We start from the raw sequence: 26,159 nt of genomic DNA, 5'->3' as shown, positions 1-26,159 counted from the left end.
ACCATTTGTGGTAACATGGGTAGAGCTGGAAGGGATCATGATAAGCTAAGAGAAAGACAAATACTAGATGATGTCACTTATATTTGGACTCTAGTGAAAACAAGGGTCAGATAAAGCTAAAATTAAGAACTAACTCTTGTAAACTGACTATAGAACTGAGCGGAGGAGGGGGAGCAGTGAGAACAAAGTACCGAAGGAACACAGGGAATAAGGTCATGGACTATGGATACCTCAGTGGTGTATGCACTATGGTAGCAACACCTTAAATTTGGGTGGGAGTGGGGTGGAACCAATACACCAAACACAAACAATATGTAAACAATGTTAGCTCAAAAAAATAAATAAATAAAGGAAAAAAAGAAAACTCCTTTAGGTACCTACCAGAATTTTTTTTTCTCTATTCCAGGTTTCTGTCAGTCAGTAAAATTCATATAGTATTGTTTAATTACTGCTGCTTTGTAAGTATTGATGTCTGGTTTGAAAATACTCCATGGTCCTGCAGCCCTCTGAACACCACTATAAATACACACACACAAGGATGAGATGACATTCCATTGTGATTTTGATTTGTATTTACCTTATAAGTATATTGAGTATTTTTTCATGTACCTATATGTCATCTTTATGTCATCTTTGGACAAGTCTAAATCTTTTGTCCCCCTTTTTTTTGGTTGGGTTGATTTATGTGAGTTATTTATGTACTTGGGCAATTAACTCATTTGTTAATATTTTCTTGCTGTCTCTAAATTGTCTGTTTGCTCATGTTACAAAACGTTTTTTTTTAATGCAGTACCATTTGTTTGATTTTGCTTGTCTTTCCCTAGTCTTTTGAAATTGAGTTCCTAAATATACCCAAGTTTGATGTCCATGACATATCACTTACGTTTTTTTTTTCCAGTTATTAAATGGCTGAAAGTTTAATTTCAAAGTCTTTAATCCATTTTGAACTACTGTTTGTGTATGAAGCTGAATAATGATCTGGCTACTCTTTCTTTTTACTTTTGCAAGTGATGTCCAAGTTTCTCAGCACTATTTGTTAGAAAGACTTTCCTTTTCTATTCTGTGAGCATGGATCCTTTGCTATGGACTGAATTGTTCATATTGTGCAGTTCAATTCTGAGCCCTGTATTCAACTCCATTGGTATGTCTTTCTATTTTTGTTCCAATATTTTATTTTCATTAGTATTGCTTTGAAATTAGGGAGCACAATGCCTTCATTATTCTTATTTACTCTGATTATTTCATGGGTTACTTAGTGCCTTTTGTAGATCCATGCAAATATTGGAAATGTAACAGGTATCAAATCTATAAATTGCTTTAAATAATACAACCATTCTAACAATGTTTATTTTTCCAGTCCATGAACATGGGGTATTTCTACATTTCCTTGTGTCTACTTTTATTTCTTTTGACAGTGTCTTCGAGTTTTCAGTGTTTAGGTCCTTTATCTTCTTTAAACTTTCAGTGTTTGGTTCCTTCATCTTTTTTGTTAAGTTTATTCCCAGGTTTTTCATCCCTTTTTGTGTGACTGCAAATGAGCTTATTTTAATTTCTCCCTCCTCTGAGTCTTTGTTTGCACAAAAAAAATGCAACAGATTTTGTATATTTTCAGGTATCCTGTCTCTTTTCTATATTATTTCATTATTCCTAACAGTTCTTTATATTTTCTATGTATATTATATCATCTGCAAATAGTGATAGTTATACTACTTTTCAGTGAATATTACTTTCCTGTCTTGTCCTTGCCTACTTCTTAGAAGTCACTTCCAATACTATGTTGAACAATGATGCTAATAGTGACCAAACCTACCTATTTCCTGATTTTAGAGAAAATATTTTTAGTTTTTGTATGATGTTAGCAGTGAGTTCACCATTTATGGCCTTAACTATATTGAAATATATTCCTTTTATTCAATATCTATAGTGAGATTTTTTTTTAATCGTAAGAATGTGTTGAGTGCTCAGCAAAATAAGCCAGAGAGAAAAAGAAAAATATCGAATGGTCTCATTTGTAGGAGGAATGTAGAAGAAACAAAAAAGGAATCAGAAAAAAAATGTAACTATAATATAGTAAAAATAAAAACCATCAGGCAACTATAGATCAGAGTCATTCTGTAGGGGAGGAAGAGGAAGAAGGATCAGGACAGGAGTGGGAAAAGCACAAAGGACTATGTTGATGGTGCACAGGGAAACCTTACATTGTACAAAAATGAGGGTTGATATAATAAATATATTTGTAAAATCAGCAATAAATAAGAGTGGGTTGAATCTTGTTGATAATTTTCTAGCATCTAATAACATAAACATTGATTTTTAGCTTTTTATTGTTAATGTGGTAAATGACATTGATTGACTTACGTATTGTTTTTTTAAAAAGATTTATTTATTTATTCATATAGAACTGGGGTACAGTGGATGTGGAGGGTGAGAGGATTCACCAGAGACAGAGTGGGGAGCAGAACAGGCAGATAGATGAAGTACACTGCTGAGGGGAGCAGCGGGCGGGTCAGGAGAGGTCATGTGGTCACCTCTGAGTCAGGTGGGAATCAAACTCATGCAGAAGTGGCTTTAGCTTCTTAGTGCTGTGCTTTAACCCTCTGCGCCACCAGGGAGGGCCGATTGACTTATGTATTTTAAGACATCCTTGCACCCTGGGATGAATCCCATTTGATCATGATGTATGATTCTCTTACCATATTGTTGGAATTGATTTGCCAATATTTTGTTAAGGATCTTCATAGCCATGTTTACCAGAGCTTTCCTTATTGTGTGTTATTCTTGTCTAGTTTGGGGAAGGGTAATACTGGTTTTATGAACTATGTTGGCAAATTTCCCTTTTCTACAATATTTTTTGAAGAATTTGGGAAGACTAGGTATTAGATCCCCTTTGAAAGTTTGGTAGATTTCAGTGAAGCCATCTGGTCCTGGGCTTTTGTTTGGGGAGAAGGAGTGATTACTCTTTCTATGATTATGATAGTTACATTTAAAATGTCTATTCAGTCTTTGAAGATTATATGATACTAAAAATTTGTCCATTTCTTCTAGGTTATCCAACTTGTTTGTATATGGATATCCATAATAGTCTCTTAACGGTCCTTTGCATTCTGGCATCTGTTGCATTTTGGTATTTTCATTTGATATTTTATGTTGTCTTCTTTCTTTTTTTATTTCCTCTCAACCTGTATTATTTCCTTTCTTCTGCCTCTTTGGGGTTTAATTTTTTTTTCCTGTTCCCTTCAGATGTAAAGTTATATTGTTTGAGACTTTTGTTCTTAGTATGGACGTGTATTGCTATGTGCATCTCTCAGCACCAATCTTGCTGAATTTCATAGAATATGATATCTTGTATCTCCATTGTTGCTGGTTTCCAGATAGTTTTTCTTTCTCCTTTGATATCTGTTTTGACTCAGGAATTATTCAGTTTAGTCTCCATATGTTTGAGATTGTTTTTGTCTTTCTTTTATGTTATTGATTTTTAGCTTTGTATCACTGCAATTAGAAAAGATGTTTGAACTAATTTCAATTCCCCTGTATTTTTAAAGTTTGTTTAATATCCAAATATTTGATGTAAACTTGACCATGTTCTGAGTGCACTTGAAAGAAAAAAAATATATGTATTTATTTTGGGATGTGAGCTTTGTACATGCCTATTAAGCTCAACTGATTACTTCATTTAAGGCCACTCCTTCCTGTCTTTAGATTTCTGTCTGGATGACCTATTGATTAAGGAATTGGGATGCTGATATCCCAGACTATTATTATGTGCAGCCATTTCCTTGAACTAGATCTGTTAACAGATTTTTTTATATTTTTAATTCTTTAGGTAACATTGGTTCACAACATTGTATGTGATTCAGAGGTATATGACATATACCTACTCAGATGTATGTCACCGTACCACACTTAACACCAAGATAGCCAGAAACCATTAGACCCTCTTCACACTTTGCTCTTAACCTCCTCCCTCTTTCTCTTTAGCTTTCATTCTATAGGCAGATTTCTATAGCTTGTAATTGGTTTGGTTTTTCCTACCATTTGTTTTGTTTCTCTATCTGCCACGTATAAATATAACCTTCTAACATTTGTCTTTCTCCTTCTGACTTATTTCACCTACTTTCTCATCTCCGGTTCCATTCAACTTGTTGCAGTGGCAATGGTTTGTCTTTTTTATAGCTAAATAGTATACCTTTGTATAAAAATATACATTACCAAATGTTGTTAACCCACTCATCTGAACTTGGGCACTTAGGTTGTTTCCTTAACTTGTCTATTATAAATAGTGCTGCAAAGAACATAGGGATTCTTAATCCTTTTGAATTAATTTTTTTTTGCATTCTTGGGTAGATACCAAGAGTTGAATTACTGGGTCACATGGTAGTTCAGTTTTTAATATTTGAGAAATTCCACACTTTCTTTAAGGACTAGATCAGTATATGTTCCTACCAATAGTAGATGAAGGTTTCTTTTTCTCCATATCTTCACAGTGATTGTTATTAGCAGTCTTTTTAGTTTGATACCATATCATTTGCTTATATTCTTTTTTGTTTCTCTTGTTGGAAATGAATTCACAAAGATATCACCAAATGTCACCAGTGTTGTGGTGTTTTTTATGGTTTTACTTCTTACACCAGAGTTTGTAAAGCACTCTAGATTCTTTCTCTGTTATTGTGTGACATATTGGTCTAGTTTCATTCTTTAGCCTGTGGCTATTCAGTTTCACCAGCACCATTTGTTGTAAAGACTTCCATCTCTCCGATATATATGTTTGTCTCCTTTATTGTAGATTAACTGTCCGTATAGGTGTGGGTTAATTTCTTGGTTCTCAATTCTATTCCATTGTTCTGGGTGCCTGTTTTTATTCTAGTACCATACTCTTCAGTTGATTGGAATGTACCACCATTTGGTCGATGTTCTCCTTTCCTATTCCTATTCCTATTCTGGAAAGTAAGTAAGCTACTTACTTACTTTGTGAATAAAATATCTATGGGTCCTCCCCCTATCCCAATATCATCAGTGAACTAATGAAATTTCCAATAGTTTTTTTTTCTAGTTGTACTTAGGAGAGAAATTTATGAAAACCTCCACATTCTGAAATTCTGTGGATGGAGTCCTTGATATGCCATATTTCAGTTATCATTCAGTTCCATATATTTTATAACTTTTGAGTTCCTTTTATATAGGTTACATAAGGATTATATAGAAAAGTGTTGCATGGTTTACAAGTATTTTTGTATTTTCTACTTAATGTATTATTGATTTATAATTTAATTTGACAGTAAACAAAAACCATATTCCTAGATAAATCTACTGGAATGTGTTTATACTTGTTCTTTGCTATGGACTATTTCATAAAAGATTTGATATACATTTCAGCAAAATGTAGTCTGGAGTATAGTGATTTTGTGTGTGTGTGAGAGAGATAAGCTAGTTTGGTCAATATATTAAATGCTATTCATGTCTTGTACTGATTTTTTGCCTGCTTGTTCTTTTATTTTCTGACAGTGTTTTAAAATCTCCAATTATGAGCACAAATTTGTCTATTTCTATCAACTTTTGTTTTATTTATTCACAGTTAATGTTACTTGCATGACTTTATTTGCATATAAACTTAAGAATGTTAGAATGAAATATTCTTAAACATCTCAGTGCGTATCTTTTGACATAGTAATCCCACTCATAGGAATTCATGATGCTAATATACTCACACAGATGAACAGAATTGCATGTAAAAGGACAAATTCACACAGGTACATAAGATTATATGTACAAGGACAAGTTGTCTTGATGATTCTTATTACAAAATATAACTGCCTTTTTCTTTACTTTCTCAAGGGTTGTTATACTAACACAGCTATCTTATGCTTAGTATTTGCACAAAATACTTTTGTTCTTTTTTCATTTTTAACTTCTATATTTTTGTATTTAAGATGTACTTATTGCAAATTCCATAATATGCTTTGCATTTTTCATCAAATTTTAAAATATCAGGGTTTTAGCTGAAATATTTAGTTTATTTCTATTCAATATAATTTATAAGTTTATGATTAGCCTATCATACATACATACATTGTTTTCTGCTATACCTCATGTTTTTTTTTTCCTTTATTATTTTTTATCTGTCTTCTTTTGTGATAACTTTACTGTTCTACTTCATCATATTTATCACCTCTTAGGTATGTGTTTCTCATTAATGTATACCAGAGGGGTTAAAATGTGTACCTTTAATCTATACCTACCTACTTTGCTTTAACACTATGCCATTTTATGTATAATGTAAGTCCCTTTCGGCAATTTAATTCCATTTGTTACCTTGCTGTCCATTCTGTTCTTACTCTCATGTCTCTTACTTCATATCACTATAATATGTTGCTTTTATTTTTGCTTCAAAAGATGATTTAATGGAAAGGAATTTAGTAAAGAAAATCAACAATATAGGGTCCTCCTGGCAATGCAACGGGTCAAAGGTCTGTGGCAGACCTCTCCTGACCCATCTGCTGCTCCCATCAGCAGTGTATTTCAGTACATCTGCCTGTTCTACTCCCCACTCTGTCTCTGATGAATCCTCTCAACCCCCACACCCCTGGCATGTACCCCAGTTTTGTATGCATAAATAAATCTTTAAAAAGAAGAAAAGGGCCCTCCCTGGTGGCGCAGCAGGTTAAAGCACAGCACTGAGAATCTAAAGCCACTTCTGCATGAGTTCGATCCCCGCCTGCCCTGGAGGTGACCACATGGCGTGGCAGACCTCTCCTGACCCGCCTGCTACTCCCCTCAGAGGTGTACTGCGTTGATGTGCCTGTTCTGCTCCCCACTCTGTCTCTGGTGAATTCTCTCACCCTCCGCATCTCTGGCCTGTACCCCAGTTCTGTATAAATAAATAAATAAATAAATCTTAAAAAAAAAGAAGAAGAAATTAATATGTTTACCTATCTCTTTTACCATTTTTATTGAACTTCCCTCCATATTAGAGATCTGTATTTCACCAGACATTATCTTCCTTCTGGCCCAGTGTACTAATCATTAATTACACAGTGGATATTTTCTTTCAGCTTAAAGAAATTCCTCTTGTATTTCTTGTTGGCAAAAATTATTACGGCTTTTATTTTGTAAGATATTTTTGCTCAATATAAAAATTCCGTCTTGACAGATTTTCCTTTTAGCACTCTAACATACCATATTTTTATCATCTGACCTTGTTCTGATGAGTAGTCAGTGATCACAAGTTATCCTATGATATACTGAGATGTTATTTTCTTAGTATAGATTCTATTTTAAGTTTGTTAGGAATTTATTTTATTAAATAAAAAATTTTTGAGGTACCATTCATTTACAATACTACATAATTTGAGGAATACAACTACTTGACTCACCCACATCCAAAGTTTTAGTGCCATCACACTATCAAATTTACTTCCTCTATCTCTTGAATCATTTCTACTTTCCCTTTCTCTCTGGAAAGCACCCTATTTTTTCACAGAGTTTGAGTTATTTTTGTATTGATTTGTTAGTTCATTTGCTTTGGTCATTTATACTTTATATGTGAAATAAACCACCTGGTAATTGTCTTTTACTTTCTGAGCTGTTTCATCTAGCACAATCATTTCAAGTTCAATTCATATTTTTGCAAAAGACCATCTTTCATTTTTTGAAATGGCTGAGCATATTCCATTGAGTAAGCATCCTATAATTTCTCTTAACTGAACATTTTAGATCTGTGCATTGATAGTTTAAATGAAACATTTAAAAATTGAAATGTTTAAAAATATTCCTTTAGTTATTTTTCTTCCTCCCACTTCTAGGGTTCATTTATGTTATATTGCTTGATAATGATCATTCTGACTTTTCCTTTTTTTTTGGTAAGTAAAGTACTTTAGTTGAGTCTTTCTGTCCTGCCTTTAAATCTTATAATCCTTTCTTCTGCAGTATATCAAATTCAACAAAATGTATTTTTCATATATTGTATTTTTCAATTTTAAGATTCTCATTTGGCTCTGGCACATCTTTCCAGAATTTTCTCCTCTGCTTATTACACATACTTATGTTCTCCTATAATTTTGTATCATAATTATAATATTTTAATAAACCCATTCTAATTGCAAATATGGATCCTTTTTAGACCTTTTATTGAAGATTTTTGTCCCTTTTATGGGATACATTTCCTGCTTATTGTTTCTTAAAGATCTATGCATTTAAGTATATAAAAACTGGCATACAGGCTAGAGGTGTGGGGGATGAAAGGGTTCACCAAAGACAGAGGCGGGTACAAAACAAGCAGATCAACCAAAACATACTGTTGAGGGGAAAAGCATGTGGCACAAGAGGCAGGATATGCTATGTCATGTGGGTCACCTCCCTGGCCAGGGATTGAACTCACACTGCAGTGGCTGAGGACAGCCTCATAGTGCTATGCTTTAACCCTTCTCACCACTAGGGAGGGATCCATTTCCTGCTTATTAGTATGCTTGTTAGTTTTTAATTTTATGCTAGATGATCTTTTATGGGGTCTTTGTTATCATGCTATCTTCTCTTGAGCTACGTTCTAACAATAGCCAATTGCTTCCATGGAGACTTATAGATTTGTCAATATAGATCTATTTCAGTTTTTCACTTGGTTGTAGGGCATGTTTTCTGTTTGAGGATGGAGCCCTTACCAATAAGGTCACCCTTTTGGAGGAAACGAAAATGCCTTCTGGGGGAAAAGCTGATTTAAGTGTATTTGTCACCTACTTTCTACTCTTTATTTCCCCACGTCTTATTTCCTCACTCTGCCTGCTTTTTGTTGGTGTCCAGAGTCTTCAAAAAGTTGTGTATTACATTTTCTCAGAGTTAAAATTGTTATTAACAAGAGGATTAGCTCACTATGAACACTTCTGCTATTAGTGCAATTGGATTTGTCATTTTGAGTTTAGTGAAGATATTTTAGAGTCAACTTTTCTAAGAGTAATTTATATCAGAAGGCAAAATCTAAAGCAAGCAAAACAAATTGGGGGATGTGAACTTTCTGATACTAACATGCAGGTGCAAGGTACTTTTGGAACAGTAAACCATGCACACATAAATAGCTGTCTGTTCAGCCCATTGACTGTATTAACTCATCCCCTAAAAATCTTCTCTCTTGCTTCTGTCTCTCTCTCTCATTGTAATTTAACCTTCTTTTGCTATCCCTGAAAAGGTAAGGCATAAATGAAAGGGATATTCTCCTCAATTCCAGAAAAAAAAGTCCTATTTACTACTTAGCACGTGTCAATCTGGTACTTGAAGATAATAATAAACACTTTCTGCCCATGGCACCTTCAATCTCTAGACTTCTTGGTCTTTCCTAGGGAAGTATCTGGCTCACATTTTGATAGGCCCTAGTTATATATTCCACATTATTGTATTTATCCAATAAACTTATAAGTTTTAAGTAAATTATTCTATTGCTCTATAATATTTGAAAAAATAAGAGAAGTAAAACCAGATGAAAGTAATCCTTATTTCCTTGTGACTTGTGTCCCCTCTTGTTTGCCTCCATTTCCCATCCCTGTAAGTAAATAATCGTTATAGGATGTAGGATTTCTAAAGTCTTATTTAAACAAATAATAGAATCAGTTAACCATTCCAAAGGTCAGTCTCTCCCCTTTGCTTCTTGAACTTGAACTTGAAGTTGAACTTGAAGAAAACTGTATAGGCTAATTTTGTATCAAAGTAAGCTCAGAGCTGTCTTTAATTCCTTAAAGCTTTATGAAAGTTACAATCATTTTCATTGAATAAAACCAAGCAGTAACTTGGAAAATGGCTTTGATGAAATTAGAGACTTAAAAGACAATAGATGCCTCACAAAGTGTATCAGGGCGCAAGGATAATACCCCATAACTTAAGGTTAACTCTTTCAGTGAACAGCGATCTCTTTGAGCTTTAGCATTAGTAGATTTGTTCTGTAGTATATAGTTAGCCAAATGGCAAGGTGTAAAGAGGATGTTACAATAGAGGATTCAAATATAAAATGTAAGTTGCTCTTTAGTCATAAGTAAGCAATATGTTTTGAAAAGATGAAGAGAAATGAAAAATTAATCAAAATAACTAAACAATTACTTCATTTAGACAGTTTACTATATCATTCAGACCTAACCTGCTTTGCCATACTTGGGACTTCTTTTTCCTATTAAAAGAAAAAACAAAAACAAAAAACTTTTCTTTAGTTGATTCAGTTTTGTTCTTACCTTTTCATTTAAAGATATTTCTTTGGAAAATAACTTATTAGTCTAAAGCTTGGTGGTTTCTAATTTCTTCCCCCAAATGAATGTTTTAAAGTAATTTTTGTCTATTTACCATGTATTAGACTCAAAGCATATTTAATACTTTTGATGTTGGTTTGACTTTATTGGTATGTTTTTGTAAAGTGCAAGATCATGACTCATATTTATGAAGGAAGGTACTTTGTACATTTGTTCATAGTAATTTTGACCCATTCTCTTTCTTGTCTGCTCTCCGTTTTCTGTTCAGACTATAATATATTACAATTACAATGACACAAATGATTCCTATCAAACCCATTGCTGTCAAAACTCCTTTCAATATAAGACTATCTCTGGAAAGCTCAGTACCAGAATTGAGGGGGGTAAACAGAGTTAGCTGGGCAATGTTAGATACAGCAGACTTCAAGGAGTTCCTGTCTATTGCTTGTATGGCCACATAAATTCTGTGGCTATCATGTGTGTCTCCATTAGGTTGGTGTTCAGATCCGTTTATGAAAAGGTTTGGTAAGAATGTGTATATCTCCTTGGTTCCAGCTTTCTGGGGATTCAGCTTTGATGTATTCACTAAAATGGCATTGTTAAAGTTATCTTGAATATTCTGTAGACTTTTACTCATTCTTATTTCATAACTGTTAGCTGAAAATAAAAGACATAAGTTACATGAATTAAAAAAGTCAAAATGTCCAGGAATAAGCATAGACAGAACTACACAGTGAAAAAACTAAAATACTACATAAAAACTCATATTAAAATCTGCACAAGAGGACTATTGTGGTTTTTGAATAGCAATATTCAACATAATAAATATGTTATTTCTCTCTAAGTTATATTTCCCTAAGTAAATTTTACATGATTGCACTACAAGTGCTTATAGTTTTTACTAACAAGCTTATTGTAATGTTTAAATGGGAAATAAATAATAGTGGCCATGTAAGTCTAAAAGCAGCAATATGGTAGGACAAATCCCATCAGATATAAAAACACTCTAATGCTTCAATACAGTATTGACAAGTAGATAAACCAATATCTAAACATAGAACCAAATACATTCAAGAATTTAGTATATGATAGAGGTAGAATTCAAGCTAACTGGAGAAAATGAATACATCTTGATGTGTGTTTTGTGAAAATTGGGTAAAAATCTAGAAAGGAATAGAATTGATGCATACCATAGAACTTTTTGTCAAGATAAACTTCAAAGTGATCAAAAAGCTTGAAAAGAGTAAGTAATAAAAAATAAAAATAGTAACTATTTAGGAGGAAATAATGAAATAAGTCCATCATAATTTTAAAGTGGGAAAGGCCCTTCTGATTAAGACAAAGTTTGGAAGCCATAAACTAATATTTGATAAATGAAATCTTCTACATGGGAAATGAAATGAAAATATACTTGGGAAAAGTCCTCCTAAGCAAAATATAAGCATAAGTGGCATGTTTTTGTCACTTAGCATCAAAGATGAAGTTTAAGTCTATGACAACCGAATATCTCCTATTAGACTAACTCTCCAGTAGATAACAATGAAAAACAAAATTGAAGACAAAGGTCTCAGACAAAAGTATTCAGAAACTAGGGAAGGGAACCAGACTGATTGATGTTTTCTTTAATGACTAATGCTTTTCTTTGTGGAGAAACTTCCCGTACTGTAGAGGTAGCTGGAATTGAAAGCTATTTTCTGGAGAAGTCTGTGAACATGTGAGATTGCCAGAGTGGCTGAATGTTGACAGCACCATAAAGGGGACAGTCTAAATTCTGTGAATTGACTTTCAAATCATTGAAACACCTCAAATTATACATGTGTGGGCTCAGGGGGAATGAACAACTAAAAGACTGGAAAGCTGAATGAAGTTTTGTGCTATGCAGGAGTAACTGAGTTTGGAGTGAGTTAGAGGAGGTTGATAAATACATTGATTAAACATAAACTAGAAAAGTCATGCTTTATAAATAAAGATTGGATCCTAGAATTAAGGGAAATGCCTGTGGATCAAGAAAACTGCAGTAGACATATATCCTACCAAGAATAAACCTAAGATTCCTCACATTCAAGGTCATATAAGGTAAACACTAAAAAAGTTTCAAAACTCCCCAGGAGAATATAAAATATTCTAGAGTGTATAATTTGTTATCATGTAAATATGTAATTTTAAAATGCTATCCATGCGAAGAAATGGAAAATACTATGTACTGTCAAAAAAAATATCAGGAAATAAAGTCATACATGACTGAGATATGAAATGAATAAATAGAGCTTTAACCATGATGAATATGTTATAGGTCTACAGGGAAAATTAAATATAGTTAATGAAAGCATGAGAAATTTTAGGAGAGATCTAAAAACTTGAGAAAAACAAGCAAATGGAAATCCTGGGATTAAAAGAAAAATTCAGTGACAAAATATATTTGAGAGGATTAACAGTAGATTGGACACAACAGAACAAAAACCCAGCAAACTCAAACAGGAAAATCATACTAAGACATCCAGAAATAAGAGAAATTCAACTGAATTTCTCTGATTCTTAAGCTCCACTGACATTCATTTAGTGTATGTGAAAGTAACACCATATATATATATATATATATATATATATATATATATATATATATAGTGACTATATATAATACATATAATGTAAATATTATCCAATAAGGAAAGAATACAGAGAACAGAAATGTTTTGAAGATCTACTAACTGAAAATATTCCAAATTTGAACAAAAAGAACACTCCATGGATTCAGAAGGCTCAGCAATCCCTAAGCAGAATACACATGAAGAACACATAGTGAAACATCTCATGGTCAGCTAGTTGAATACTAAACATAAAGGAAAATATTTTAAATTGCCAGAGAGAAAAAAGATACTTAATACTTAGGAAAACAATAGAAGAGTGATAGCTGACCTCAGAAAAAAGTATTGGGGCCAGAAGAAAATGGAATTACCTTCAAAGAAAAACTATTGCTATAAAATTTTATATCCTGTCTTCTAAAAGTTCAGTTGAAAAGAACACTTTTTCATATAATGGAATATTGAGAGAATTTCACTCAAAGACCTGAACTACAAAGGAAATTAGGCTAGATAAAAATTCAGATCTATAGAAAAAGGAAACAAGCGACTGAAGACTTCAAATATAAAACTACAATACTTCTTAGCAGTATAGAATTATTTCTAAGTGAGACGCCTTCTGGTAAGTATAGTGATCAGGCAGAAAATTATAAGCCAAAGAAAGAGACTGCAAATTTGACAGAAGACTGGCAAAGTCCCAAGGTGTTCACTATTATTTGGCTGATAGTAACAAAATCAGTTCTCAATAAAGAAGACTGGTTCTTACAGGAATCTCAATCATGGCATCAGGCAATTAACCATTTAATGTATACAAAATGATAGCCATGTTTTGGTGAAAACAAAGATACTGGGAAAATCACCCTTTCAGAAAGGTGATTAGGCAGAGTTGCTATGTGAATCAAGAGATTATAGTGGAAAACTGAAGGCTCACATAGTCAGAGAAGGTAAAAAATAAACTTCTTCAATGTCCTCCCAAAAGGAACAAGAAAGTCCAAAAAAGAAAACTGGTTCTAGTCTCCCTAACAAGAATGATGGTGAGAAGTGGGAGAGAAAAATGTCCCAAGGTTTGCATGATTGATCTTCTAGGACTGTTTTGTAATTCTTTGAATAAATACTCGTTATCAATCTTCAGAAGACTAATCACCTCAGAAGACCATGTTCTGTAACACAGACCTGGTAGAGCTTCTGCTGACTAGATTGCTACACATAATTGATGTTTTCAATCAAGGTTTCTGCATGATTAGTGTTAGTTTACTGGGGCCTCTTCAGTCCTGTGGAGACTGACATGCTCTTATTCCCAGACTCCAGGAATATAGGACCTTAGCAATAACTCAGAGCTTTTCACAACAACCCTTTGCAGCTTTATCAGTTCTAAGCCTCCAAAGCTATTTTAGCCAACTAACTCCTAACATAGTTATTAGAAATTCTATCTTGTAGAAAAATAGATACAAAACCAAGACACCTACCCTGGCCCTGATCAAAATCTTCTCCAGGTGCTGTCCAAGACAAAGTCACCTCCTCTTCTGTTTTTACAGCTTCCAGATCAATAATTTTGCATGGTGGAAACATGTCAGGATGGGGGCCCGCTGGAACTTCCCGTGTGGAAAAGGAGCCACCTGAGCTTACTCGACTAAACACACATTTTTGCTCCTCCTCATTCAATCCCACTGATTTTCTTGGGGCATTCATTTGAATATTACCTAGGACACCAAAGAAAGAAACAGTCAAAATACCAAATTATGATTTCCTGACCAGCTTGTTTTTAACAGATTATTGAGAAGCATTTTAAAACCTTTTACTACATCATTAGAATAATTGAGTTGGTTTATACAGCAACTCATTTTTTCACCCATCTATCCATTCACTCTTAAGTATTTTGAGGGTGTATGCAATGCCAACAATCACCAACAAAATATCTCTTATGGAATTTAGAGTTTTACTAATAAACGTATTTTCAAATCGTAATATTAGCAAGAAGGAAAAAAAGCCAGGCTGCTAGGGAAAAAACCCACATTTAAATGTTTCCTAAAGGGTGAGTAGGAGGAGTCAAGCAAGGTATAGAAGTAGGAATGTCCCAAGTACAGGATACAGGTTATGTAAAAACAACCCTGACGTATGGAAGAGCTTGAGAAATCATAAAACTTAATTACAGCATGCAGAGCGGTGTGACAGGAGACAGAACAGAGGAGTTTGTGCACGACCACGTGGGCCTCATAGTAGTTTCAGAGTTTACTCCGAGGTGCTGCAGTGGAAGCAGGGAAGTGATTACATTTGCACTCTGACAGGTCATGTGGCTGGCTGCTCTCAGTAGAAGTTCTGGTTTCTATGGCAAAGCAATAAGGCCACTAAACCAGCCTTATTCAGACAAAAGAAGACAGTAGCTTGGACGGGCTGGAACAGTGGAGAAGCCAGAATTAGGCAGGCTGAAATATATTTTCAAGATAAAATCAGTAAAAGCTGGTAGTGAAATCTAATATAGAATGAGAAAGAAAGTTAGCTTCCAGGTTTCTAAAATGAGCCTCTTTAGAGGAGAAGTAGGTTAAAGAGAAAGAGATTAAAATGTAAGTTACATAGTTTATGATTCCTATAAAACGTCTAATTAAAGATGACAAAGAGCCAATGAGATGGATTCTAAGCTTTAAAGAGAGATTTTAGCTAGATTTAACAATTTTGAACTTAAGGATATGGAAGTTATAGGCATATAGATCTTAAAGTTATATGGAGCAATGCAATTATCTAATAAGGAATTTCCACTATGATAATACATAGCACTTACGGAGTGCCTGGCTCACTAGGTATCAGGTACTTACATAGGTACCTTACGATAACTACTTAATTTATCGAGCCACACTATGGGTAAGATACATTTTTAGCCCATTTTTCAAGATAATGAAACTGAAGCAAATGGCAGCAAAGCACACATACACACAGACACACACACACACAACTTGCCTAGAGTTACACAACTACTGAAAGGAAGAGCCAGGATTCAAACTCAGGCAGGGTGGGTCCAGATGGTAAGGTAAGCAGGTTGAGGTCAAGCTCTGAAACTTTCAACATTTAGAGGCACATTAAGCGTATCTGGAAAAAGCCTGATGAAATAATTGCAGAGTAGTCAGGAGCATATAGGATGACAGAAACGAGGACATGACAAAACCAGCTAACTGATACTGCTGGGGCCAGGTAAATGAGGACAGAAATGTGTCCTCTGTATATAAATGTTCTGAGGTCGGAGCAACTCCAGTAGAGTGACTTGATGTAAGCCATATTGCAACATTAAATTGGAAGTGAGACAGTATAATCAACAGATTTAGGTTAATTCAGGGAACTGGACAACAGAAACTAAAGAACAATTATATACAATACTTTTTTAATATGGGAAGTAATAAATCATATTGGACTGCTGCTCACAAGACCAGTAGAGTGACAGCAAGGAAGGGGAGTGATCACAGTCTCAATGGGATCCAGAGCAGAGCCCATGGGGACAATGGGTTTGGGGAACAGAGTGAGGCTATACAGACATAGTTGGGTCTGGACAGTTGGTGGCATGAAAATAATGTGGTTCCCATTTTTTTTTTTAATGTCATCAACTGAAAAGGAGCTCATAAAGTGAGTATTATATATAATCGGCTTGTCTAATGAAAACTTTTTTTTTCTTTGCTATAACACAGGTAAAAATCGCAGTTGACTATTAACTTCGCTAATCACACTGGATGCTAATATTTTTACCCTTTAATTCATGGGTCTTAAAAAAGATAATAGTCAGCAGCCTGCGAGCTTCTTAGTAGGAATCAGGTCTTATCCTACTATTTCCCAAGTTTCTAGGACTAAACCTGTTACTTAGTAGACCTTCAAAATTGTTTGATATATAAGTGAAAGAGAGGCTATTTATTTAGAAATGAAGTATTATATTTAGATACAAAGTCATTTCCCCAATAAAATCATGTTATCTTGCAAGAGGGTTCTCAGTGATTTTGTAGTAATCCAAATTTGCTGACAAAAATTTATGAGAGTAAATTATATTCAAAGCAACTCAAAATATCAGAAGGATAAATTCGCTCTAGCATTTTAGTTATTTTCTACTGAACAGTACATATAAAACAAAATATAGAATATGGTATGGAAAAATCCAGATGAATAGGCATGTCTAATTTAATCAGAGCTGCTGAATTAGATAAAACATACTTGTAAAGTATTAACAATTTTGGAAATGAGAATATTTTAAAATTGGTTTAGAACAGTATAGCGTAATTCAGTTTGTTATATTTTCATCATGGCTTCTCATAAGGAATTATAAAAGTTGTGTTTTAAAAAGATTTGGCATTTGGCATTTTATATTAAAAAGACAGAACATCTTCAGGAATCATTCAGCTGTCTGTAAAATCCAAACTCATATTAATTCAGAAAATCTTTTCTTGTGTAAATTGTCTGGGCTGTTTGCTTTCTTCTTTCTTGTAATTACTATCAGATTTTTGTCTCTTTCTCTTACTTAACTATCTGTAGAAGAAATACAAGAGCTGGACCCGAGAACATTCAATAAATTTTCTGTCTGTTGGTAATTCTGATAAAACAACCATAACAGGTTAAGATAATGATTAAAAGGAAAGTGGGAGAAATCTGTTATCGCTATCAAAAATAATTGAGAATTGAAGAGATACTGAACCCATTATGCATTGACTTAAGCATGTTTTGAATTTCCATCTCTCCTTCTCCCTTCTCTTTGTCTTTCTCATGCTAACACTCATGAGTATACATAGATGCATACATAGATGCATACATACCGATGATATACGTTTATACATGCATATACATTTACTGATGTTATTGTATATATATTTAATGATGCTGTTGCAGACACACATATACATTTAATGGTATTATTGAAATAACAGTAATAATGACCTTACCATTTATTATGTAACCCGGTACATACACAGCGTGACCCCCGGAGATAGACTGGGCTGGGGTGCTTGTGCTGGGAGAGTGACTGACCCGTACTTTCAAGTTATATCTGCCATTAGTGGCAAATGAGAAAAAGTACCTGGAGTAAATGCCATCATTTTTTATAACATCAGCACCTGAGAATACATATTTAAAAAAGTTCAATTATCAATACTTGTCATCACAGTTATAAATTGTATTTAATGAAGTCATTAAAAGAAACAAGATTCACTCCCTTGTTCTTCCCATTTTAGCAGATTCTATCTGGATCCTAGCTGCTTCCTAGCTATGATCAGGTAATTAAAACTCCAGTGGCTCCATAATTTCTCTCTGTGATCCCAACCTCTGAAAATTATCTAAAATAGAATGTGTTTTATCTACTTCAGTGCCAATAAAACATTTATTTGAGTCCTAATTCCCATCAATGAAAGTAACAATAGTTTTTCATAGAAACCAAACACAATTTTAAGTTTATGGTCACAGATTAAATGCTACTCAGCACCTGAGAAATATATATATATACAATTCATACAATATGAAGGGGGTTGTGAATGCCATGAAATGCTGATGTAAAAATCAAGTCTTGATAGTGTGAAATTATTTAATTTATACCTATAGCGCACACAGATTTTTTTTTTTTTTTTTTAAGAGTATAAGGGCTTGCTGACTTGGGCTTTGACAAGCTTTGCTTCTCTGCATAATGCTTTGGGAGGCATTCCAAAAGCTTGGCCAGAGTTCAAATTTTGCATTGATTTTAAAGACCAGCTTAAGATCAAACCAAGTCCATTAGTCAATATCAGGGAGGCCTACACTCCTGGACAGCAGTAAGAGGATGAGCTTAGCCCAAATGAAGAACACATTCAGTGTTCTTACACAGGTGACCCAGTGGGCAGCAGCGTGTCCAGTCCTAGTGCTGTTTCATTTCTCACACCACACACCCAGCTCTAAAACCAAGATTGAATTCTCACTTGGGTGCTGTAGAAGCCCCACTGATAGGAAGGACTGTTCATTAAAATAAGAAAAGTAGGAATGTGTCTAATTAAAAAAGCCAAGCAACTTGTTATGGTAGGTTTCAGGTTTTGTATTCATCGAGAAGGAATCAAATCTAGTTATTTAGGGGTTTAGTGATTTTTTTTTTAATTTTTTAAAAAAAATTATACAATTTTTACATCATTCTTCATTTTCATACCATGTATCCTTTACCATTTGTGTAGGGGCCCCAAGAAATCCCTCCCACCAATTCACCTGTGTGCAAGAGCTCCCCTTGTGCTCTCCCCACCCCTTTGTTGATCCAATTTCCTCTCCTCACCCCCCAAAGAGGTGTTTAGTGATTAACTATCTTTTTTGGAAGTGATAAAAGAAAACCTCTCCATACACAGTGGCTGTGGCACCTCTTTTAAACACTGAATTACAAAAATGGGAAAGAGCACTGGCTTGGATTTCTGGGGACTTGGTTTTAAGGTTTGGATTTGCCACTTAGTAACTTTGAAACCATCTCTCTGAGCCTATTTTCTTACCTAAAAATGGGGATAACATCTGACAGAGTTGGAATGATGATTATTTGAGAATGTGCATAAGATATACATTCTAAATGTTAAAGCAATTAAAAAAATTTAAAAACATCATTAATGTTTTTTAGCAGAAAAATTTCCCCATTATTATTAAGTATGAAACAGCTATGTATATGTGTGTTAAGTACTGAGGAGAAAACTAAACTTACACTTTGATGCTTGTGCAATATTTTCCATTGTTTTTTATATTAGGGTAGAAATCAAATAGATGAAATGGCTTAGAGGAATAACCATTAAACTTGTTGAGCAACTCAGGCGATCTTTTCTAAGAGAGCAGGATTTCCAGTCCAGATGGGACACAGAAATTGTTCAGTGTACATTTATGGACCATCTCAAAAAAAAAATGTGACTGTGGATAAGCAATCAGAGCATGACAGGGTCACTTGAATCTGTTTCAGGTGGCCTGGTGAAAGGACTTCCCCTGGAATCCCTCTGAGGTGGACTTGAACTATAATCCTTTAAATGAACTTTGTCTCCTAAATGTCATGCAGGATTGCCATGCTAATGGGTTGTCAAACCTAACGCTCTTGAAAAAAATTTATGTTTGAAAAAAGAGTGGAGGAATATGAATTTTTTCAGCAGTGCCAATGCTCCAACGGTTCTAATTGCCCACATATATTAAGGTGTATTGTTATTGTGCATTTAGTTTAGGAAAAGAACAAAACAGCTACTATAAAATGACAAGAGAGTATATTTTTGAAAGACAAAATAACTTAGAGTTCAAGTGCTGCCATTTGCCTGAACGCTGGGGATCACGTGGTGTGTGACGCTCAGCTCTGTCTGTGAAAAACGAGCATGGGGAAGTAGCTTTTATTCAGTTTACTTTGTTTTTTTTAGTTGTAGAAAAATCTCTATACTGATTCTGTTAGGCTTGTCAGCCAGGCCACCTTACACATCACACAAGTAAAAGGCATTGGTCCTGCCTTCTCAGCCCAGCTAGTTGGCTAACAAAGAGACTATTGTCAACTCCTGGATCCTAGGTTCATTTTCCAATTTTTTTCTTCATAATTGGATCTAAGGACACAGCCCCTGTTATCTCACCTGTTGGGCTTTCATTTGCTACTTCAATTGTCCAATCTTATTATTTCAGTGATTAGTAAAGCCTGACCCTGTGTGACTTCGCTGTAGGTGGCCAGTGTCAATGGCAAGTGAAAGCCAAGAGCTGGGTGCGAAGAGACTTCCTAACTCCCCTTAGCTCACACACAGTCATTCTGGGGTGCTCTTTTCCCGAGTTCACATTGTTTTCTTACCTGCTCCATCATCCAAAAGTCTCAGCGTTATAGGATCTGCCTTCTCTGGCTCAATGGTAGCAGTTACAGTGGCATTGAGAATGGGATAAAACCCTTTTCTCACATTTGCATAAATCATCACAGGATGGGGAAAATGAGGGCTGTCTCTTTCCACAAAGGCTTCCACAGTGGCAGGGAATGTGCCTAAGCGGGAGGCTCGGGAGGTCACTGTCACTTTCAAGGTTTGAAGAGAATGGTGAGTATTGTTCACTGTGTAGGTCCAGAGTCCTGGCTTCAAAACAAAGGCTTTTTTGTTTATCAAGTGTAAAGAGGAAAAAATACCAACCATTAATTTAATCTAACATCAGCCTGTAATTTAATTTAATCAAAACAAGAATTTTTGTTCTCATTCTGTTGATGTTTCATTTTCTGAACTACCACAAACAGTATCCGGGGAAAAAATGGATAAGGGTTAGCTAAATTCAGTATTTACATGATTTTTCAGCACAACTAACTGGTATTATTAGGTAAAGCTTTAGGAAATTAGATCCTGAATTTATTTGTGAGGGAAGATACATCTTAGTTTAGAAGATAATAGTAGTGTCCAGTTTCAAAGTACTTTGCAACCTGAACCTCTTCACTCAAAATGTTCAAGATTTTTATTCCATTTACCTGAGAAAATTACAGCAAATTAAGTAGACAATTAAAATTTATGTGGTTAACTTGGACAACAAAGCAATAGCATCCTTCTTCCCCTCTATGTCTTCCATGACCACCCCTATAACCAGAAATCCAAGCAACAAAACTCACATCAGGAACCAAGAAAAGGAATACTGCTTTTTAATAAGTCAGGATTCCTCAAGGTCTATTTTGAATAATCTACAGAAATACCATTCTTGTTAGCCTATGTTGGCTGCCTGGGTGAAACCTGCAAAGATTGTCTGGACGAAAAAAAACTTAAAACTAAAATTAGCAGATATTTGTTCATTTGATAAAACAGTACATTAATTCCTTATTTCCTCATTCATAATGCTGCCTGGAAATAAAGAGGAGGAACATAAGTGAGCAGGAAGAAGAAGAGAGAAAATGAGTTACGTTGTGACTCACTGTAGAAAGTTATCACTGATCTATACCCAACCTGTTTTTTTTTTTTTTGGGGGGGGATTCGTGTGTTGAACCATTTTCCTGGGAAGCTACACCAGACTAAGAAATTAGGCAAAGGCAGCAAAAAGTAGATAGGGTGTTCCCAGTGCTGCAATTATGAGAAGAACATGATGAGTTGAGAAAAAAGTAAAGGAGAAGCAGAACATAGGGTTTGGGGGAGAAAGGTTAAGAAATAAGCTTGGGCAGAATTGAGAAATGAAGGACTCGGTATGTATTAGCAATCATACAGATTTTGTCCAGGGACCAACAAAGAATTCTGAGTAGGGGACAGGTTTGCTCAGGATCATGCCTCAGGAGGATCAATGTATAAGGGATGAAGATGGATGGGAAAGGTGGCTAGCCTGCAGGCTGGGAAGCTGCCAAGGCTGCCAGCAGTGACCTGCAAGGAAGTGGGGGGGTGTAGGAAGACGGGGGTATACCCCCAGGGGAATGGTGTTGAGGAGAGACTACAGTCAGGTGGTGCAAAAGTAGGTCTCATCGGCCCTCCCTGGTGGCGCAGCGGGTTAAAGCACTGCACTAAGAAGCCAAAGCCACTTCTGCATGAGTTCGATCCCCGCCTGCCCTGGAGGAGATCCACATGGTGTGGCAGACCTCTCCTGACCCGCCCGCTGCTCCCCTCAGCAGTGTACTTCGTTGATCTGCCTGTTCTGCTCCCCACTCTGTCCCTGGTGAATCCTCTCACCCTCCATATCTCTGGCCTGTACCCCAGTTCTGTACAAATAAATAAATCTTTAAAAAAAAAAAAAAAGTAGGTCTCATCAATTCACTAAACTGCTTAAAGCCTTCAGTGGTTTCTGTCACATTTAGCATTCAAGCTCCTACTCTCTTTACTGGCACTGGAAGCCCTTCCTGGCTTACCGCCTCATCTGTTTAGAACCATTACTTCCTCTTTTTTCCTTCTGCTAGATCTGTACCTTACTTATATACTGCTGGGCAGTTTCCATGTTGTAGTTTTACAGAGAGTCATATTCTTCTTCTCTGGCCCTTTCTATGTACTGCTTCCTCTGCCCAGAATGACACTCACACCTCTTTTATCTTACTTATTTCCATTCTGATGTCTGCATTTCTAGGAAGCATTCTCCCTTTCCCTATGCCGGCATCCTCCAGTATGCTCCTATTCCTCCCTGTTTATTCCTATCATGGCATTTTATTGTACAGCATATAGGGCAAGATTCAACAGACAATAGACACTCAAAAGCATGTGTATTGCCTTTAGTCATATTATAAATTCTAGTAGAGGTTTTTTCCTAAGCATATAGATAACTATGAATTGTGTAAAGAAGGAAATAAAATTATTTGTACTATCTTTACACTGTTGAAGCCTCTGGCATCCATTATGTAAATTTTGAACATAACCGAATATTTCCTCTTAAATTTTTTATGTTCACAAAATACCTCCTAATAAAAATAAAGCAAATTTTGATACACTTGAACAAGATTTCCTTTACACAATGCATTTGATTATGTGATTCAACTGAAAATCATGTACTTGACTAAGTGTCATTATGAACAAGCTCACACCTACCTTAGCAGTTTCTGGAATCCAGAGTCGAGCAGACCGAAAAGCTAGATTGGTGATAAAATCATTTGTGTGGTATTTTCTTCCACTAGGATCAGATAAGAGAATCTCAGGGGGGCCACTAGTCTGCCATGTGACTAGAAAGGTCGTGTCATTGCCCACACTGTTATCCACAGTCACTGTATTTTTCAGTTGATGGTGAGGTTTAACATTCTCAGCTGTACTTTCAAGCTGTTCAAGAGAATATATATGTGACAGTTTCTAATGCATGCAAAATCACTCCATCTCTTTTTCACTCTTTTGAAACTTAATAATTGGCAAAAATAAAAATCATTTAATTCTGACATTCTATATTTCTATCACTTTTAATGTTGTTTCACCTAAGCAAAATATAGAAGTATAGTAAATACAAATGTTTTGGTTATAACTGGTACAAATGTCACTTCACTGTTCATTATTAAAAGATCTTACTTGGTTCATTCTTAACTCTCATCCAAATCTATATTAACTTCAGGTTAGCAATCATAGTCCCTAGCTACTTTTGATTGAGAATTTGTTTAAACAGTTCAATTTGTATATAATCTGTACAGGTACTTGTATGTATTTTAATAAGAAATGAAACACTGGGTTTCAGGGGGGTATTAAATCATTTAGACATTCACAGTAAGCCATGTGCAGGATCATGCCTCGGTCTATATATGTGTTTGTGTGTATATGTATGGTATGTGTAACACACACAGACTACAAACAGATGTCTAGCACTGAATTAACTGCTTTCCATTATTATTTCATTTATGAAATAGTGAGATGACAGTATTGTTATCCTTATTTCACAGATGGGACAAATGAGACTTAGAGAAATAATTTGTCCAAGGTCTCAGCAAGGAAATGGAACTGGATTAAAACCCAGGTTAGCTGACATGAGAGCCTTTGCCTTTCACTATTGTTTAGTCTGTAAATAACTGCAATTCTGAATTCATGAAATGTACATATGAGTTACACTTTGTAAAACCGATCAAACTTGGAAAACATAAAATTTATTGGTGTATGACAGCAATGACACCGAAGATTATTTGCACAAATCTATTTAACACATGTTTGTGAACTGCTGACTGCTTTGCTCATTCTGTGCTGGGCTCTGAGCTGGTGAAGGGGATTTAGAAGTAGCTTTTTCCCTCAGTGGAGGGGGGATAATGCAGGTCACCAAGTTTGGAACCATAAAACACATGGGAGTCACGTGAATTATTTTTTGTTTTTCTACTCTTTAATATTTGTTTTTATTCATTATAAATAAAAAAGCCATCACTGTGTTAAAGGATTATTCAGAAGAACCCATAGTAGTAAAATCTATATTTTCATTTATAACTCACATGATCGTAATTGCCTTTTAGTGTACACAGAATCCTCATGTTAAATATTTCCCAAGAATAATTTACTGACCTCATTGTTTACTTGAAGTTACTTACATGGCAGTTTCACTTACCTTCTGTGAGGAAACACAGATAAAATTCTGTCCAAAATAGGCCCTCCCTGGTGACACAACAGGTTAGGACTCAGCACTTCCAGCTGGTCACAACCACTTCAGTGCCAGTTCTATCCCCCGCCCAGGAGATGACCACATGATGTGGCAGACTTCTCCTGACCCGCCCGCTGCTCCCCTCAGCAGTGTACTTCGTCAGTCTGCCTGTTCTGCTCCCTACTCTGTCTGGTGATGCCTCTCACTACCCCTGTACCTCTGGCTTGTACCCCAGTTCTGTATGAATAAATAAAAAATTCTGATCAAAATAGTATTCAGTTATGGTACAAAACAGCTTTAAAGTATTCAGAAAAAAGTTGACCCTTTTAAATAATCACTTGATTTGAGGATGTTTTTGTTAGCAAAATTAAGTAAATGGTGGTAGCAGAGATAATATTTAGAAACTTTTAGAACTTAAAGAAACAGTTGATACTTTTCACCCAAAGCAAAAGTTTCAGTTTTTTTTTTAAAGATTTTATTTATTTATTCATACAGAACCGGGGTACAGACCAGAGATGCGGAGGGTGAGAGAATTCACCAGGGTCAGAGTGGGAACAGGAACAGGCAGATCGACGAAGTACACTGCTGAGGGGAGCAGCGGGCGGGTCAGGAGAGGTCTGCCACACCATATGGTCTCCTCTGGGGCAGGCGGGGATTGAACTCCTGTGGAAGTGGCTTAAGCTTCTTAGTGCAGTGCTTTAACCCACTGCGCCACCAGGGAGGGCCAGTTTCAGAGTTATTTAAGGAAGCAAAACCAAAATGGATTCTGATCCATGAAAAATTATTATAGAACTAAAACTAAATACAATTTTCTGACTTTTATTCTGGGCCTTATCTCCACCTCATCCCTACTCCCATGCCTACTTTTGTTTTTTAATTTTTAAAATTATATTCATTATATCTTCCTTTCTTCTTGTACAATATATGGGTTCCCTGTGAAAGTCCCACCACCAATTCACCCATGCACCATCACTGGAGTCCCTTGTGCTTTTTCCACCCCTGTCTCCATGCCTATGTTGAGTCAGGAGGAAAGAATAAGCTCTGCTTAGAAACTTTGAAACCTCAAGGAGCAATTCCAAAAACTAACTCATAGGGCTGCGATATTCTTCCATTTGCTGTACTACATCCCTGCTCTGGTGACACCAAGAAACTCATTAGAGGCTTTTTGTGCAAAACAGTATTTTTTTCCTCACATGTTTCATTACATATTCAAAAAGTTAATGGGGAAGTTAGCCCAGTCATGTATTTTCCTTTCCCCTAGCCCACCACTTCTGTAAGTATAATATGAAAAAGATTCTGACCTGAAAGCTTTGTTGAAAAATGTCTCCAGTTCCAGAGGAAATTCTACTGAAAGCATCAATCATGCTATTGGAATTTGATATGTCTGGAACAAAGAATTTTAAGCCACCTGAAATACATGATG

The 26,159-nt window shown here is 35.3% G+C and overlaps 1 protein-coding gene across 1 annotated transcript in view; it reads right to left on the bottom strand.

Annotated features, from left to right (window-relative positions):
- Positions 1-10,313: 10,313 nt before the first annotated feature.
- CLCA2 (chloride channel accessory 2) overlaps positions 10,314-26,159 on the bottom strand; it is a 32,808-nt gene continuing 16,962 nt past the window's right edge. The window contains exons 9-14 of the mRNA XM_004679179.2: positions 26,038-26,144; positions 23,227-23,451; positions 20,559-20,829; positions 17,704-17,874; positions 14,263-14,496; positions 10,314-10,874 (exon numbers count right to left, since the gene is read on the bottom strand). Coding sequence (XP_004679236.1) covers positions 10,432-10,874; positions 14,263-14,496; positions 17,704-17,874; positions 20,559-20,829; positions 23,227-23,451; positions 26,038-26,144 — 1,451 coding nt within the window. The 3' untranslated portion in view covers positions 10,314-10,431. The remainder of the gene's footprint in view (positions 10,875-14,262; positions 14,497-17,703; positions 17,875-20,558; positions 20,830-23,226; positions 23,452-26,037; positions 26,145-26,159) is intronic.

Source organism: Condylura cristata, unplaced genomic scaffold, assembly GCF_000260355.1.
Source record: "Condylura cristata isolate star-nosed mole 26May11 unplaced genomic scaffold, ConCri1.0 scaffold00008, whole genome shotgun sequence".
NCBI lineage: Eukaryota > Metazoa > Chordata > Mammalia > Eulipotyphla > Talpidae > Condylura > Condylura cristata.
The sequence above is the reverse complement of the archived record's forward strand: the minus strand, read 5'-3'. Positions and strand labels throughout refer to the sequence as shown.